This window comes from Oratosquilla oratoria, unplaced genomic scaffold (genome assembly GCF_046742065.1).
Source record: "Oratosquilla oratoria isolate Oo_2021 unplaced genomic scaffold, ASM4674206v1 SCAFFOLD45, whole genome shotgun sequence".
Taxonomy (NCBI): Eukaryota; Metazoa; Arthropoda; class Malacostraca; order Stomatopoda; family Squillidae; genus Oratosquilla; species Oratosquilla oratoria.
In genome coordinates, this window is record NW_027467710.1 from 4,448,625 (window position 1) to 4,463,615 (window position 14,991).

A 14,991-nucleotide genomic window follows, 5' to 3' on the forward strand; every position below is an offset into this window, starting at 1 on the left:
TAAAATAGTATGAGGAGGGAGGTGGTCAGTGGTTGTCAGCTCTCCTTGTGTGAAAAAAATTAAGGAAATACAGTTGATGTTGATAGATATCTTGGGCCCATACTGAGTGTCAATCCCTTGGGGTAACTTCTGGATGAAGGTGAGGGTGTTGGCAAGTTTTGAAGGGTGTTGATGAGTTCTGAAGACGAGTATCAAGATGATTCTCTTTGATTCCCATCTTGCAGAACCACCACTTGTAATACTTATCATTGACCCCTACTAGATAAATACTAAATAAAGGAAATGTAACAGAAAAGGAAATACAACAATGAAGTACAAAGAAAACTTGATGCAAAGGGAGTGAATCAAATAAAAAAAAAAAAAGGTAATGGGGGAAGAGTTGACTTTCATGAGAAGATAGGCAGGGGCAAAAAGGGAAAAATTAGAGTGGGCAGGATAAAGCTGCATTTCAGGCATAAGCTGAGCCAGAATGTAAGGTGGAGGAAAAAAATGAAAGCAATTGTGGTTGCAGCAGGAAATGAGTAGAGTAGGAACACTGTTGTTAGTATTACTTATGATGAAATGAAGTTACTGATGTTGAGCCTCATGCATGACTGATGGCCCCCACAACACTGTCAATGATGCTGTCCAAAATGAAGGAGACACAGAATATGATGGAACAGTATTAATCAAATTATGACGAGGGAAATAGATTAAAAAAAAAGCATAGAGGTATGGCACCTCTATGCTTGAAAGGTAAGGATCACCTGAATACTGACAATAATATAAATTCCACCTTTAAAGAGAATTATCAATGGTAATAATTATATATGACTGGATAATAATGTATGCACAAAGGTCAAAATGATGACTGGCCAAATATCAAGGAGTACCTTATATTGATGGGTTCTGGGGGTTATAATTACATCTACCTCTCCTTTTTTACATCAATGGCATATTTCTATATCACAATATCAATCAATCTGTTGCCCCTGGTCCCTTCTGCAGAAGACCCATGGCCATCGCTACTATATCATGATGTGTATTGTACTGTATACAATATGACAATGTATGGGGCATACACTTGGAACTTAAAAGAGACAGGAAAATATAAATGTATTTACCTGGTTGTATTTACCTATTTGTATTTTACAAGATGTGAGCTATGCTCGTAGTGACCTGATTTTATATCTCTCTGCATCCAGTTTGTTCTCAAAATTTTGTATAGTTTTGGCACTCACTGTTTCTATGTTTAGTTTGTTCCAGACATTAATCATTCTATGTGGGAAGCTATCCTTTTTTCAAATCTCTTCTGTAACTGTCCTTCTTTAGCTTCTTTTTGTGTCCTCTTGCTTATCTTCTGTCCCATTTTAATAAGTCGTCTCTATCGAGAATATCCATCCCTTTCATAATTCTGTAAATGGTCACCAAATCACCTCTTTCTCTTCTTTGTTCCAGTGTTGACAAATGTAATTTCTCCAATCTTTGTTCGTATGTCAAATTTGATAGGGTTGGTGCCATTTTTGTTGCCGTTTTTTATTTTTTTTTTCCCTTTCTTTCTTTCTAGGTACCCATTGTGTTGTAGCATATTCTAGTTTAGGTCTTATTAGTGCAAACCACTATTTTCTTTACAATTTCTTCATCCACATAGTTGAAGGCCACTTTCATTGATCTTAATAAGTTAAAAGCCTCCCCAGCTAATTTTTATGTTTATCAGGTGCAAGTCACTTGAGATAATCACTTCCAGGTCCCTTTCTGAGTCAACTTTTTTGACTTCCTTGTTACCAAAATTATATTGACCCAATATTCTATTTTTGCTTTTTCCAAATTCCATTATACTACATTTCTTAATGTTAAAGTTCATTTCACACCTCTGACTCCATTCCCATATTTTGTCCAGGTCTTCTTGTAGTGATCTGCAATCTTCTTCTGTGCTTACTCTCTTGAGTAATTTGGCATTGTCAGCAAAGAAGTTCATGTAACACTTCACTCCTTCATCCATATCATTTATATACATGACAAACATTAAAGGAGCAAAAACAGAGCCTTGTGGGATACCACTTATCACATCTTCCCAGTTCGAATTTTTGTCTCCAAGTACTACTCTCATTTTTCTCCATTTAAGAAATCCTTCATCCATTCCAGTAGCCTACCTTGTATTCCTCCTATTATTTCAATTTTTCTTATTAACTTTTTATTTGGTACTTTGTCAAAAGCCTTCTGCAAATCTAAGAAGGTGCAATCTGCCCAGCCATCTCTTTCTTGTACAGTAAGTCCTCGTTATACGGTACATATGCATTCCTGAAAACCTTACCGCAAATTGAAATTACCATATACCGAACCTATTATAACATGTAATAATAGGATATGGCAGATGTACCTTCTCTCTGCTCTTTCCTCTTCAAAATATCTAGCGGATGTATCTGTGATTTTTTCTTACCATAAATAGAATCGAGGGAAGTAATTACAAAATACCGTAACTCTGAATTTACCACTTAAAGAATTACTGTATAAGGAGGACTCACTGTATCATCTCAATTAATCTCGAGTAAAAGCATATTAAGTTTGTAGTATACGATCTTCCACTTCTAAAGCCAAATTGATTAGGGTTTAATATTTCATTCTCTTCCAAGTGTTTCATCCATTTGTTTCTGATAACTTTTTCAGATATTTTTGCTACTGTGCTTGTAAGGGATACCAGTCTGAAGTTTGTAGGATCTTCTTTGTTTCCTCCTTTATATATTGGTACTATGTTTGCATCTTTCCAATCTTATGGTATCTTTCCTTCTTTGAGTGAAAAGTCTATTATCTTGAATAAATTGTCTGTCAGTTCATTAATATAATTAGTTGTTTGAAATGAAATGTTTGAAAAGTATGGTAAGGGTTGGATAGAATGAGAAATGACGTGGTGAGGAGGGGAGTAGGGATGGAAAGGGAGCTGGCAGATAGGGATGATGAAAGATTATTGGGTTGGTTTGGACACATGGAAAGAATGTGTGAAGAATTATTAGCAAAAGAGGTGTGGAGAGCAGATATGGATAGATTGAACTTGAAGGGATGACTAAGGATGAGATGGATGGATGAGGTGAAAGAGACTTAGAGAAACCGGTGAATGTCTATTGAGCAAATAAGAAAGCTGGGGATAGGGGTGAGAAAAGGGTGGTTGTGTATTTACCTAGTTGTATTTTATGGGACGGCAGCTATGCTCGTAGTGACCCGTTTTCATATCTCTCCACATCCAGTTTATTCTTGAAATCATGCATAGTTCTGGCATTCACTGTTTCTCTGTTCAGTCTGTTCCAGATATCACTCTGTGTGGGAGGCTTTTTTTTCAGGTCTTCTGAAACTGTCCTTCTTTAGTTTCTTTTCGTGTCCTCTTGTTTCTCTTTTGTCCCATTTTAGGTCGTCTCTATTGAGAACTTCCATCCCTTTCATAATTCTGAAGATGGTCAACAAATCGCCTCCCTTTTCTGCTCTAGTGTTGACAGCTGTAATTTCTCCAATCTTTGTTCATATGTCAGATTTGATGGTGTGGGTGCCATTTTTGTTGCTGCTCTTTGGATTCTTTCTAATTTTCTTGTGTTTTTTTTGTTGTAGGTGCCCACATTAATACAGCATATTCTAATTTCGGTCTCATCAGTGTGTGCTACTCAATCATTAAACATCAACAACCTACCATTTACATCATATAACTCATCCGTAGAAAAGACATTCACACTCCAGATTACAAAACAAGAACCACAAAACTGACTACCAAACATCCTACTCCAACCCCAAGATCATATAAGATCTCTCCAAAGAGAAGCAAGAACCACACAAGCACATCTACATTCAGATCCGTCCAGCACTAAATACCTACACAGAATAGGCCTGGTTATAGAAATAGGCTGCCCCAGATACAATCATTAAATTGCCCCATCATAGCCATACTCAGATGACAATTCCTTCCTTGAGTGACTCATGGGCCAATCTGGAGGCTGTTGCCAGTTACCTATTTGCCATGGGTCTTCTATAGGAATTATGAAACAACAGACTGACTGAAAAGAAGTCTGTAAGTAATGACCTAATATAACTATGTGGTCAAGACCCCAATACGGGATCTAAATTACATAACTTTTACAATGCATAAGCTCCTATGGGCTTGAGCCCTCATGTACAAGATATAAAAAAAAAAAAAAGTGGGGTGGATTTATACTAAATGTTGTAAGATCCCAATTATATGAAGACTGAGATTCCTGAAACTAGGAATCTTGAGGTTAGTAATGATTATCATGACATAATTGAAGTTTTAGAAAAACTTTACTGATGGTCTCTAAGAGCTGGACTGAGTGAAGAGATTGCGAGTTCAAGGAAGCATCCATTTACTGAAAGGACGTGAATGTTAGAAAGTTCTGAAATATAGGGATGTCTGCAGAGACTTGAGTATAGAGCTGCATTGTGAAGAGGGATCCTTTCCATATTGCTCAAACATAAGTCCAATTAAGACTAAAAATGTAAGCAAATAAAGATTTTGTAAAACCAAGATGCAATAGAAAGAGTTTAGGTTCAGAATGCAGTGTGGGATTGCCTTGGTTTACCAAGAGTTTCAGTGTTTGAAGTCCACGGCAAATGCCCATTGATAAAAATAAATCACCCACTTACTCATGTGAACTTGTGGAGTGATGAGAATTTCTGATTGAATGTTCATTGTTCAAGCTGACTTGAGTTTGAAATCTTGATATCCTGGTGATGTGGTCCTGCAGGTCATGAGGCATACCCTGGAGAAAGTTTCAATAATATTATGAGCTTGTGTTTGGTATACATCCCCCTGTAGTAGGGGGAGAAGAATGCCATCAAAGTGATCCTATACATATCAGAGAAGGTAACTAAATGGGTTGTTGTGTAGGACTAAAGATCACCCACTCCGTATTTTTCTCCTACAAACTGTCAATGCATATAAGTATCTCAGAGGAAGACTCCAACCAGAACATCGACTGGGGTACTGAATGTGTGGATGTACAGATGAAAGTAAAAGGGATGTACATTGAATATGAAATGTCATGTGGACGTTTCGGACATTGTAGAGTCTCAGTGCGTGACCAGGGGTCAGGTCATGACTAGAGGTCGGGTCATGGAGGGTAATATGCATACCTTGGGTCAGGTCATTTGGGGGCGAGGGCTCAACAGACAGGTCAGCGATTTGGATGAAATGTATAGCAATCTAACTGATTTAATTATTAATACACAAAATACATTTATCCCCCTGAAGTCAATACGGAAAAATAGTAATACTCCCAAATGGATGACAGACAGATTGAAACATGAGATCGGAATGAAAAGAGGACTTTACGTAAAAATAAAAAATGGGGAAACACACCTTAGATCAAGATACAATAGAATGGCAAACCTGGTTAAATTGAATACATGTGCAGCGAAACGTAACTATGAAGTTAAGATTGCCCGTCAAGCAAGATACAACCCAAAGGGTTTCTTTCATCTCTATAGAACAAGAAATAAAGAAAGAATAGGACCAATTATAAACAATGAAAATGTCATGATAGAATCGGAGGAAAAAATGAGTGAGGAGTTTAACAATTATTTTCTATCGGTGTTTACTAATGAGAGGTTAGATAAAGTACCTGACTGCGATCCGATTTTCAGAGGGGATGAAAAAAGTAATCTATCTAATATCAGCATTAGTAAAGTAGTAGTCAAGCAGATTGTAAGACTTAAAGCTACAAAATCACCGGGTTCAGATGAAATTTTTCCGAGAATGCTAAAGGAGTGTAAATTTGAAATCTGTGATCAGTTAACTGAAATGTTTAATAAATCAGTAGACACTGGTTTTGTGCCTACTGCTTGGAGCCAAGCAACCGTTCCTGTTTTTAAGAAGGGAGATAGATCGTCTATATCCAACTACAGGCCAATCAGTTTGACATTGGTTATAGGAAAAATGCTTGAATCAATTATAGTAAATAGACTCAGAGAACACATCAAAAGACATAATTTAATTTGTGATTCACAGCATGGTTTCTCCAAGGGTAAGTCATGTGTGACTAATCTTCTATCCTTTTACACTAAAGTATATAAGGCGTCAGATAACAATGATAATTACGATGTTATTTACCTTGACTTTAGCAAAGCGTTCCACAAGGTGCCACACCAGAGACTACTAAATAAAATCAAAGCCCATGGCATAGGAGGAACAGTATTAGAATGGATTAGAGCTTGGATTACTAACAGAAAACAGCAGATCACCATAAATGGAGTAAAATCTAGGTGGGGCAATGTTACTAGCGGGGTCCCCCAGGGCTCGGTTTTGGGTCCCTTGTTGTTCATTATGTACATAAACAACTTAGACGACGGGATAAATAGTGATGTTAGTAAGTTTGTGGACGACACTAAAATAGGATGCCTAATTAGGTCAGGAGACGACGCAGAGATTCTGCAGGATGATCTTAACAAATTGTTCACATGGTCAGTGAAATGGCAAATGAACTTCAATATCTCTAAGTGTAGCATGTTAAACGTAGGGCTACACAACCCCAAAAATAGATACAGCTTAGATAACACGCTTTTAGAGAAAATTGAGTCCAAGAGAGACTTGGGAGTTCTAGTGAGTCCGGACCTTAAAACCAGGAAACAGTGCATTAGCACCAGGAATAAAGCTAACAGAGCATGAGGTTTCAATGCTAGGACAGTAACGAATAGAAGTGCAGAAGTAATTATTAAACTCTATCTAGCGATAGCTAGACCCATCCTTGACTATGCGGTACAGTTTTGGTCTCTGTCCTACAGAATGGACATCAATTCACTAGAATCAGTACAGAGAAGAATGACCAAAATGATACATGGACTCAGAAATTTGCCTTATGAAGAGAGGCTTAGGCACCTTAACTTACACTCTCTGGAAAAAATCAGAGTGCGGGGTGATCTAATAGAGGTGTTCAAGTGGATCAAAGGCTTTAACAAGGGTGATGCAAACAAGGTAATCATATTAAAACAACAGGGCAGGACTCGCAGTAATGGTTATAAACTGGACAAATTTAGATTTAAAAAGGAAATAGGCAAGAATTGGTTTACTTATAGGGTGGTCGACGAATGGAATAAACTTAGTAACCATGTAGTAAACGCTGAAACTATCAATTGTTTTAAGAAACAATTAGACAACTTTATAGATGGGGATGACAGGTGGTGATGGATATGGAGCTGCCTAGTGTAGGCCTTATGGTCTTTTGCAGTCTCCTTCATTCTTATGTTCTTATGAATGAAATTAAATTAAAAGGGAGAGGTGAGCTGGAGTTTGGAAGCATAGTATGTAGGGTGTCAGGAGTGGCAAGGGGGCAAGGGAAGGCAAAAACAGCACTGCTTGTGGGCAAGGGAAGGAAAGAACAGCACTGCTTGTAAGTGGTGAGACAGGGAAGTGCTTGATGGAATGGAGAGAAGTGTGGTCATGTATGAAGGTGAAATTGGGATGGGAGGTATGGACTTTTGTGTGTGTATACCCTGCTAATAACAAAAATAGAGAGGACAGGGAGACTTTTTGGATTGATTTAAATGAGTTTCTCAAGAGTGTTGAGAGGAAAATAAATATATTGATGTTCATGGATCTTAATACTATAGTACAAGATGAGCTGACAGATGGAGTAATTGGGAGGTATGGGATGTCAAGTAAGAATTATAGGAGAGAGGGGTTAGAGAAGTGTTTAGAAAGGGAGATTATGATAGGAAATATAGTGTTTAAGAAGTGGGATGGTGGTGGAATGTCTAATTATCATCTAGTGAAAGAAAGATTAACCTCTTCCATACGAGTCAAATTCTCACACACAGCATTAGATGCCTGATGTATGCTGATTCAATGATGCATCACAATACTTGCATTATAAAATGTAAAGTCACTGCTGATTTACTCATTCTCTTTCACTCTGAGTAATAATAAACATAGAAAGCACAATCAAGCCAGTCCACAGAATTCAAGGGTCACTCAGCTACAACTACAAAATAAATATAATCAGGATGCCAATGCTAGCATCTTTGTATACCCACTCATGCTTCATGATGCCTACATAGGTGTCATCATATGGAGGAGGTTAAGAGTAGATATAACAACTGATGATGATTCGCTTTAGCATCATGACTTCCCCCTATCAGGAGGCTCTGATAGTGCCCCTTACAAAAGACTTTGTAGTGTGGAATTTAATCAACCATGCCCTTGGTCCAACTCACTGGTGGCAGGGTTTGAACTGCCATCACCTCAACCTCCATTATAAGTAGGGATGCTCTAACACATTCGGAGAGAAAGGTTCCCAAGTGTGAGCAAGCTGAGTGAGAAGGGTAGAGGAAGAGTACCAGACAACACTGATAGGGGTAAGGAATGTAGTGAGACTGGGGAAGTGGGAGTAATGGAATGAATGAGCTTCCATGGGGAAGTACTCAAATACAGGAGAGGGCAGTGAATAGTGGAATTAAAGTTGAAAGCAGATGTGGGCAACAGTAAAGTGATGAGGATGGCAGGTTGGTTGTGAGAATGAAGGTGGGGGAGGCTGGAAGAAGTATATACTTTTACATATTTGTTCTATGTGGCAATATATTAGGACCCATAATGATATATTGGGATGGTTTGGACACATGGAGGAATGAGTGAAGAAAGATTAGTAAAAGAAGTGTGGAAGGCAGAGGTAGATGGAGTGAACGTGAGGGGACAACCAAGGAGATGGATGAATGGAGTAAAAGGGGCAATGAGCAAGAGGGTGATGTCTGTTGTGGAAGAGAGAAGGCAAAAGATAGGGGTGAGTGGAGAATGGCTGTGTATGGATGATACTGTGATGTATGGAAAGGAGTGGGTGGGGGTTGGAGGGGGGTTAGGGAGTGGTTGTGTGTGAATGATATTTTGACACAGCTTGAATGAATTTCTTCCCATTTTCAATGTTACAGCATGAGAGGACTGAGAGAGGGGGGGTTCACCGATTCAATGAACTGGCTCTCCTGTGGATGTGTTGTGTCTTGCTGCATTGCTTCTGACCCAGGGCAGTGGGCGAGATGCAGGGATGACCTGTCATCCAGGAGGAACCAAGATGAGAGGGAGGGAGGGAGGGATGGTGAATGGGGATGGAATGGGTGGGAGTGGAATTATCCCTTTTGATTTTGGCTACCTCCCTTGTGAGGGGGGAAAAGCCCTTGGTATATGTATATATAATGATGAGACATTTATAGAAAAAAAAATTGTATTTTTTAAGTTCAGTTATGTAAATACCAATTAGCCTATGGGAGTTTTTGAATGACATCAATTATGTCAGTGATCAGCCAGTGTTAGTTTCTTTATACACAACAATACCCTGCAAATATAATCCATGAATTCATACAAAGTTTACAAAGAATAATTTAAAAGAAATAAATACCAAGGGACCTATGACAGGTACCTGCTTATGGTGGTCCTGCAAGATGGACAGCAAAGTTACCCATTTTCAAAACCCATCAACCCTCTCACCTCCATCAGGAGATGCAGCTCTGAGGAGCTGACACTAGTCTCCAGACTGGTCCCAAGATCTCTCTCTATCAACTTCAACTGTATTTCTTATGCTATTTCACACATGGAGAGCTGACAACTGGTAACTGCTCTCCTCTCCCTACCACTTTGAATCCACGATATAGAAAAAGTCCCACATTGATAAAACACAAACAAAAGTTGAACACCTCTTCCCAGGGAGATCTGTGGGAGGTTCCAAGGACTAAAGCCAGCCACTGGGCTGTGGGTTTTCCACTGATTGAAATTTGAGGCAACAATTGAACTGAATAAAAAACAAGCCTCCTTACCGCAGTGCCATACTTGTCTTGAACATGTGTCTTCATACGATTGAATGACATGATTAGATGTTCATGCAAACCTTGTATCTGTGACTGTTTCACAACTTTGTTGGCATGGATGTGAAGAGCTGCCTCCAAAAGAGGTATCTGTTCAAAGAAAATAAATAAATCAATAAATAAATAATAATACTAATAAATAAATAAATGATAATAATAATAAATAAAAATAAATAAAAAACACATCAGTATATATAGTTAAAATAACATTAAAAAAGTCTAGATTTATAAAATCTGATGACATTACCCATGTCTTATGACAGCAGAAAACCCTCTAAAGTGGGTGGTTTGAAAGCTGAAAGCTACAAGATATATAAATTACACACAAAAAAATAAATAAATAAAAAAGAAATAAAGAAATAAAAAAACTCACCTGTTCACTGATAAGTTCTTTTAGCCTGTGCAACAGAGGGGCATCCTCTGGATGATTATCCTCATACTCATCACATAAGAAGGCCTGTGATATATGAAAACATACATTATATATACTGTTTGGTACTAAATTCAGACTTATAATCTTACATACATACATATACCAAAGGCTTTTTCCCCCGAGAAGTGAGTAAATGCCTTGGTGGATTAAAGAGTGTAATGAGGAATAGACATTTGGGAATGGATGCTAAGAGGAGACTGTATGAAGGAGTGATAGTGCCAACAGCACTGTATGAGGCAGAAATATGGAACATAAGAGAGGAAGAGAGAAGGAGTTTGAATGTGTTTGAGATGAGGTGTCTGAGAAGTATGATGGGGGTTACTAGGCTGGATAGAGTGAGAAATGAGGAGGTGAGGAGGAGAACAGGGGTGGAAAGGGGGTTGGGAGATAGGGTTGATGAAAGAGTATTAGGATGGTTTGGACACATGGAAAGAATGAGTGAAGAAAGACTAGTAAAAGAGGTATGGAAGGCAGATGTGGAGGGAGTGAACATGAGGGGACATCCTAGGATGAGGTGGATGGATGGGGTGACGGGGGCTTTGGGGAAGAGGGGAATGTCTATTGAGGAAGGACGGGAGAGGACAGAAGATAGGGGTGAATGGAGAATGGTTGTATATGGATGATGATGTGATGCATGAGGTGGAATGGGCGGGGGGATGGGGGGTGAGGTAGTATGTGGGAGCAAAATTTGACGCAGCCCAAAGGGATTTCTCCCTGTCTTCTCCTTTATGCATGGGGGGACGGAGGGGGGGTCGCCGATTTAATGAAGCGGCCTTGCTGTGGATGTGCTGTGTCTTACGACACTGCTTCTGACACAGGGCAGTGGACAAGGTGCAGGGATGACCCATCATCCAGGAGGTGCTAAGATAAGAGGGAGGGTGGAGGGGTGTGGAGTGTTTTCAGGGATGGAATGGGTGGGAATGATTTTATGCCTTTTCCATTTTGGCTACCTCCCTTGTAAGGGGGAAAAAGCCTTGATATATGTATGTATGTATATATATACATATCGCAGTCTGGTGAATTGACTGCAAGTTATTGTGAGGTTGAAACCTGCTCAGTAGCATGTAGCTGATACTTTAGGGTCTATATGTGGCAAGCCTACAGACCTGATCCACACATAATTTTGTCTGTGGTAGAGAAAATGTCTATTCATTGAGAAATGATGATACTTTATTATACTGCAACTGTCCCTCCGTTATGCTGTCCCCCCACTCATTACTGTCCTGTACCATTTCTCTGAATATTAATTTCTCATTTTGCCAAACCCTGTGGTGGGGAAAAAGAATGCTGCCACCAAGTATTTCCACTTGAGTCATAAAAGGCAACAAAAACAGGACAGGGCATCTTTCTCCCTGTAGCCCCACAGGGGACATTCCTAAAAAATGCAAAGACATAAAAGGGTCTGGGAGGAGTTTTCCAACCAGAACCTTAAGTTTTGGGTCTTTTAATGTGTGTGGTTGTGGTACAGATGAGAGTAAAAAAAGGAGAGATAGGCAGTACATTTGTGAGAAGAAAGATGGATGTGTTGGCATTGATTGAAACAAAGTTGAAAGGGAGGGGCAAATTAGAGTTTAAGAGTGTAGTTGGGAGGGTCTACGGAGTGAAGAGAGGATGAGGGAAAGAAGGGGTGGCTATACTAGTAAGTGAAAAGATATGTAAGCATGTGGTGGAGTGGACAGAAGTTTCTTCAAGGTTAATGTGGATGAAGGTGAAACTGGGAAGGGAAAATGCGGGTTTTTGCAAGTGCATATGGGCCTGGTAGTGAGAAGAGTGTAGATGATAGGGAGGTTTTTGGATCGATTTAAATGAGTGCATAGAGGGTTTGGGAAGAAATGTAGTGGTACTGGGAGATCTCAATGCTAGGGTAGATGAACCAATAGACAGAGTGGTTGTGAAGTGTGGAGTTTCAGGGAAAAATGGTAATGGAGAGATGATGGTGATCTGTCTAGAGAATTGATGATAGCTAATACAGTGTTTAGAAAGAAAGTCAAACATAAGTACACATGGGAGAGGGTGGTGGATGGAAGGATGGTAGATAGGGCTTTAATGGACTACAGTATATAGTGGTAACCAGGAGTAGGAAGCATTTTGGATGTACATGTTCTATGGGGAGAGTGGAAGAACATCAGATCATTTTTTGATGGAAGGTAAGTTGAGAGAGGAGGATAGATGAAGAGAGAGGAAAAGGACAGAAGGTATAGAGGTGCTTAGAGTAAACTGCTTACATGAGGAAGAAAAAAAGGAGTACAAGAAGAAGCTGAGAGAAGAGTGGGAGGGAGTGAAGGATAGAGTAGAGCTAGGAGTGGAGGAGGAATGAGGATGTTTCAAGGAGGGAGTCATAAGGTGTGCAAAGATGGTGTGTTGAATAAGGAGGACAGAAGGAAATAAAAGGAAGAGTACCGAGTGGTGGGATGAGAAAGCAAAGAAGGTTGTAGAGAAGAAACAAACATTCACAGTTTGGCTACAAAATAGGATGAGAGAATCATATGAGAGGTACAAAGAAAAGAAAAGTAAAGCATAACAGAGGCAAAGACGAGAGCAGATGTGAAATGGGGTAAGAGTATGACAGAATATTTTGAAAGTAATAAAAAAAAAATTGGAAATATATCAAGAGAGGAAGAAGAGATGAATCAAGTAGAGAAAAGGTAAAAAGTGCAGATGGAGAGATTATAAAGAGACAGCAGTAAGAGGAAGATGGGCAGAGTATTTTTGGGAGTTGCTAAATATGGTGGGAGAAAAGAATACTGCCACCAAGTATTTCCACTTGGATCGTAAGAGGCAAGAACAAAGGGACGGGGAGTGGGACTAGTCATCCTTCTTGTAGCCCCACAGGGGACATTCCTAAAAGAAAAAGTAAAGGCATGAGAGGGTCTGGGAGTTTTCCGACCAGCACCCTAAGATTTGGGTCTTTTAATGTGCGTGGATGTGGTACAGATGAGAGTAAAAGGGAAGAGATAGGTAGTATGTTTGTGAGAAGAAAGATGGATGTGTTGGCTTTGAGTGAAACTAAGTTGAAAGGGAAGGGTGAGTGTAAGTTTGGGAGTGTAAGTGGGAGGTTATCAGGAGTGAAGAGAAGGCGAGGGAGGGAAGGGGTGGCAATACTAGTAAGTGAAGAGATACGTAAACGTGTAGTGGAGTGGAAGGAGGTTTCCTCAAGGATAATGTGGATGAAGGTGAAACTGGGAAAGGGGATGTGGGTCTTTGTAAGTGCATATGGGCCTGGCAGTGAGAAGAGTGTAAAAGAAAGGGAGGCCTTTTGGATAGATTTAAATGAGTGCATAGAGGATTTAGGGAGAAATGTCAATGTAATAGTACTGGGAGACCTTAATGCTATGATTATCAAACATTTTGATTTAAGAACATCCATACAAATTCATACACATTCTGCAAACCTATTTCTTCAAGGTTTCATTCCATGCATAAAAATTTCAATAATGTGAGTTGTGTGCTTATTAATTGTATACTGTCATAAATGTAAGGAGAAAGTTTTAAAGTGCAAAGATGGTGTGCAAGATGAGGAGGTTAGGTGGGAACAGAAGAAAGGGCAGTGAGTGGTTGAATGAAGAGATGTGCAGTAGTGGTGGCATGAAGAAGTGAGTGTAGTAATAGTGGAAAAGAAATACTGAAGTTGAGAGAAGTATGGGAGGTAGTGTCATCAGCAAACAACAACTGGCTTATCTCCCATTTTTCATAATTTTCTTTAACCATCTCCCACCACCCTATCCATGTATAAATTGAACAGCCAAGGTGATATAACACACCCTTGGTGTAGTCTACCTTTACCTCAAACTACTCACTCTCTTCATTTCTGATTCTAACACAGGCTCTACTACTATCATAAAAACTCTTGACTGCTCTTAATAGCATTCCTCCTATCCTATATATCTGCAATGCCTCAGACAGTACCTTCCTGCCCATCCTGTCATAAGCCTATTCCAAACCCATATAGGCCCTAAAAACATCTTTACCTTTTCCTAAAGCTTTCTCGCATATTTGCCAAACATGCTAAAACACTACTGAGCCAGTGGGATTATGGGTATAGGCATATGTAATGTTTGTACCCAGAGTTTGTTAACAGAGACAAAATTTTCACAAAATTTGTTCATTACATGATTTGTTCATTAAATGGGGCATTCACTATACAGAGTTTGACTGTACTCCTACTAAAAAATTTCTGATGAATTTCAAGTTTGGTGGCAGAAAAGAATGCCTCAAAGAGTATGATACTAAATGCATTAGAATATAAAATCATACAAAACATTAATAGTTTTCATGTTCTATGCTGTTCATTCCCTTACAAAAGCAAAGTATACTTTCAAAAAACACCATCCTTCAATAATAACAAAGAAGTGTTAATGGCAAGGTGATTTCCTCACAGCATACCTTTTCATAGTTAGCCACTCCACCCATCACAGCTGCATCCACCATGCCGGACAGTTTACGAGTTAGTGGATCAAGGGGTTGAGAAGGGTTGTTAATGAAGGATCGGGTCAAATCATACACATCTTTGTTGGCTCCTGTCATGGTTTCAATAGCATTCTCTAAAGGAGAAAGCTCAACAGATTCTTGAGAGACAACAGGGTAGCACCTCAAGATTCCTGCATAAATAAACACTTGTAAACACTGCTGTGAGGTTAAACAAAATTTAAGAAAAAAATATAAAACTACAGTATTCTTCTATAAAAAATAATTATCTGCATTTCAAGTTCAAAAACTATTTTAAACTGTATTAGTAATGC

At 39.1% G+C, this 14,991-nt stretch overlaps 1 protein-coding gene across 7 annotated transcripts in view; it reads right to left on the bottom strand.

Annotated features, from left to right (window-relative positions):
- Window positions 1–14,991, bottom strand: part of LOC143023121 (dedicator of cytokinesis protein 1-like) — a 165,679-nt gene that overhangs the window by 44,638 nt on the left and 106,050 nt on the right. For all 7 annotated transcript variants that reach the window (XM_076181627.1, XM_076181630.1, XM_076181624.1 and 4 more), the window contains 4 exons: window positions 14,636–14,850; window positions 10,193–10,276; window positions 9,772–9,909; window positions 4,621–4,736 (listed from right to left, as the gene is read on the bottom strand). In XM_076181627.1, coding sequence (XP_076037742.1) covers window positions 4,621–4,736; window positions 9,772–9,909; window positions 10,193–10,276; window positions 14,636–14,850 — 553 coding nt within the window. The remainder of the gene's footprint in view (window positions 1–4,620; window positions 4,737–9,771; window positions 9,910–10,192; window positions 10,277–14,635; window positions 14,851–14,991) is intronic.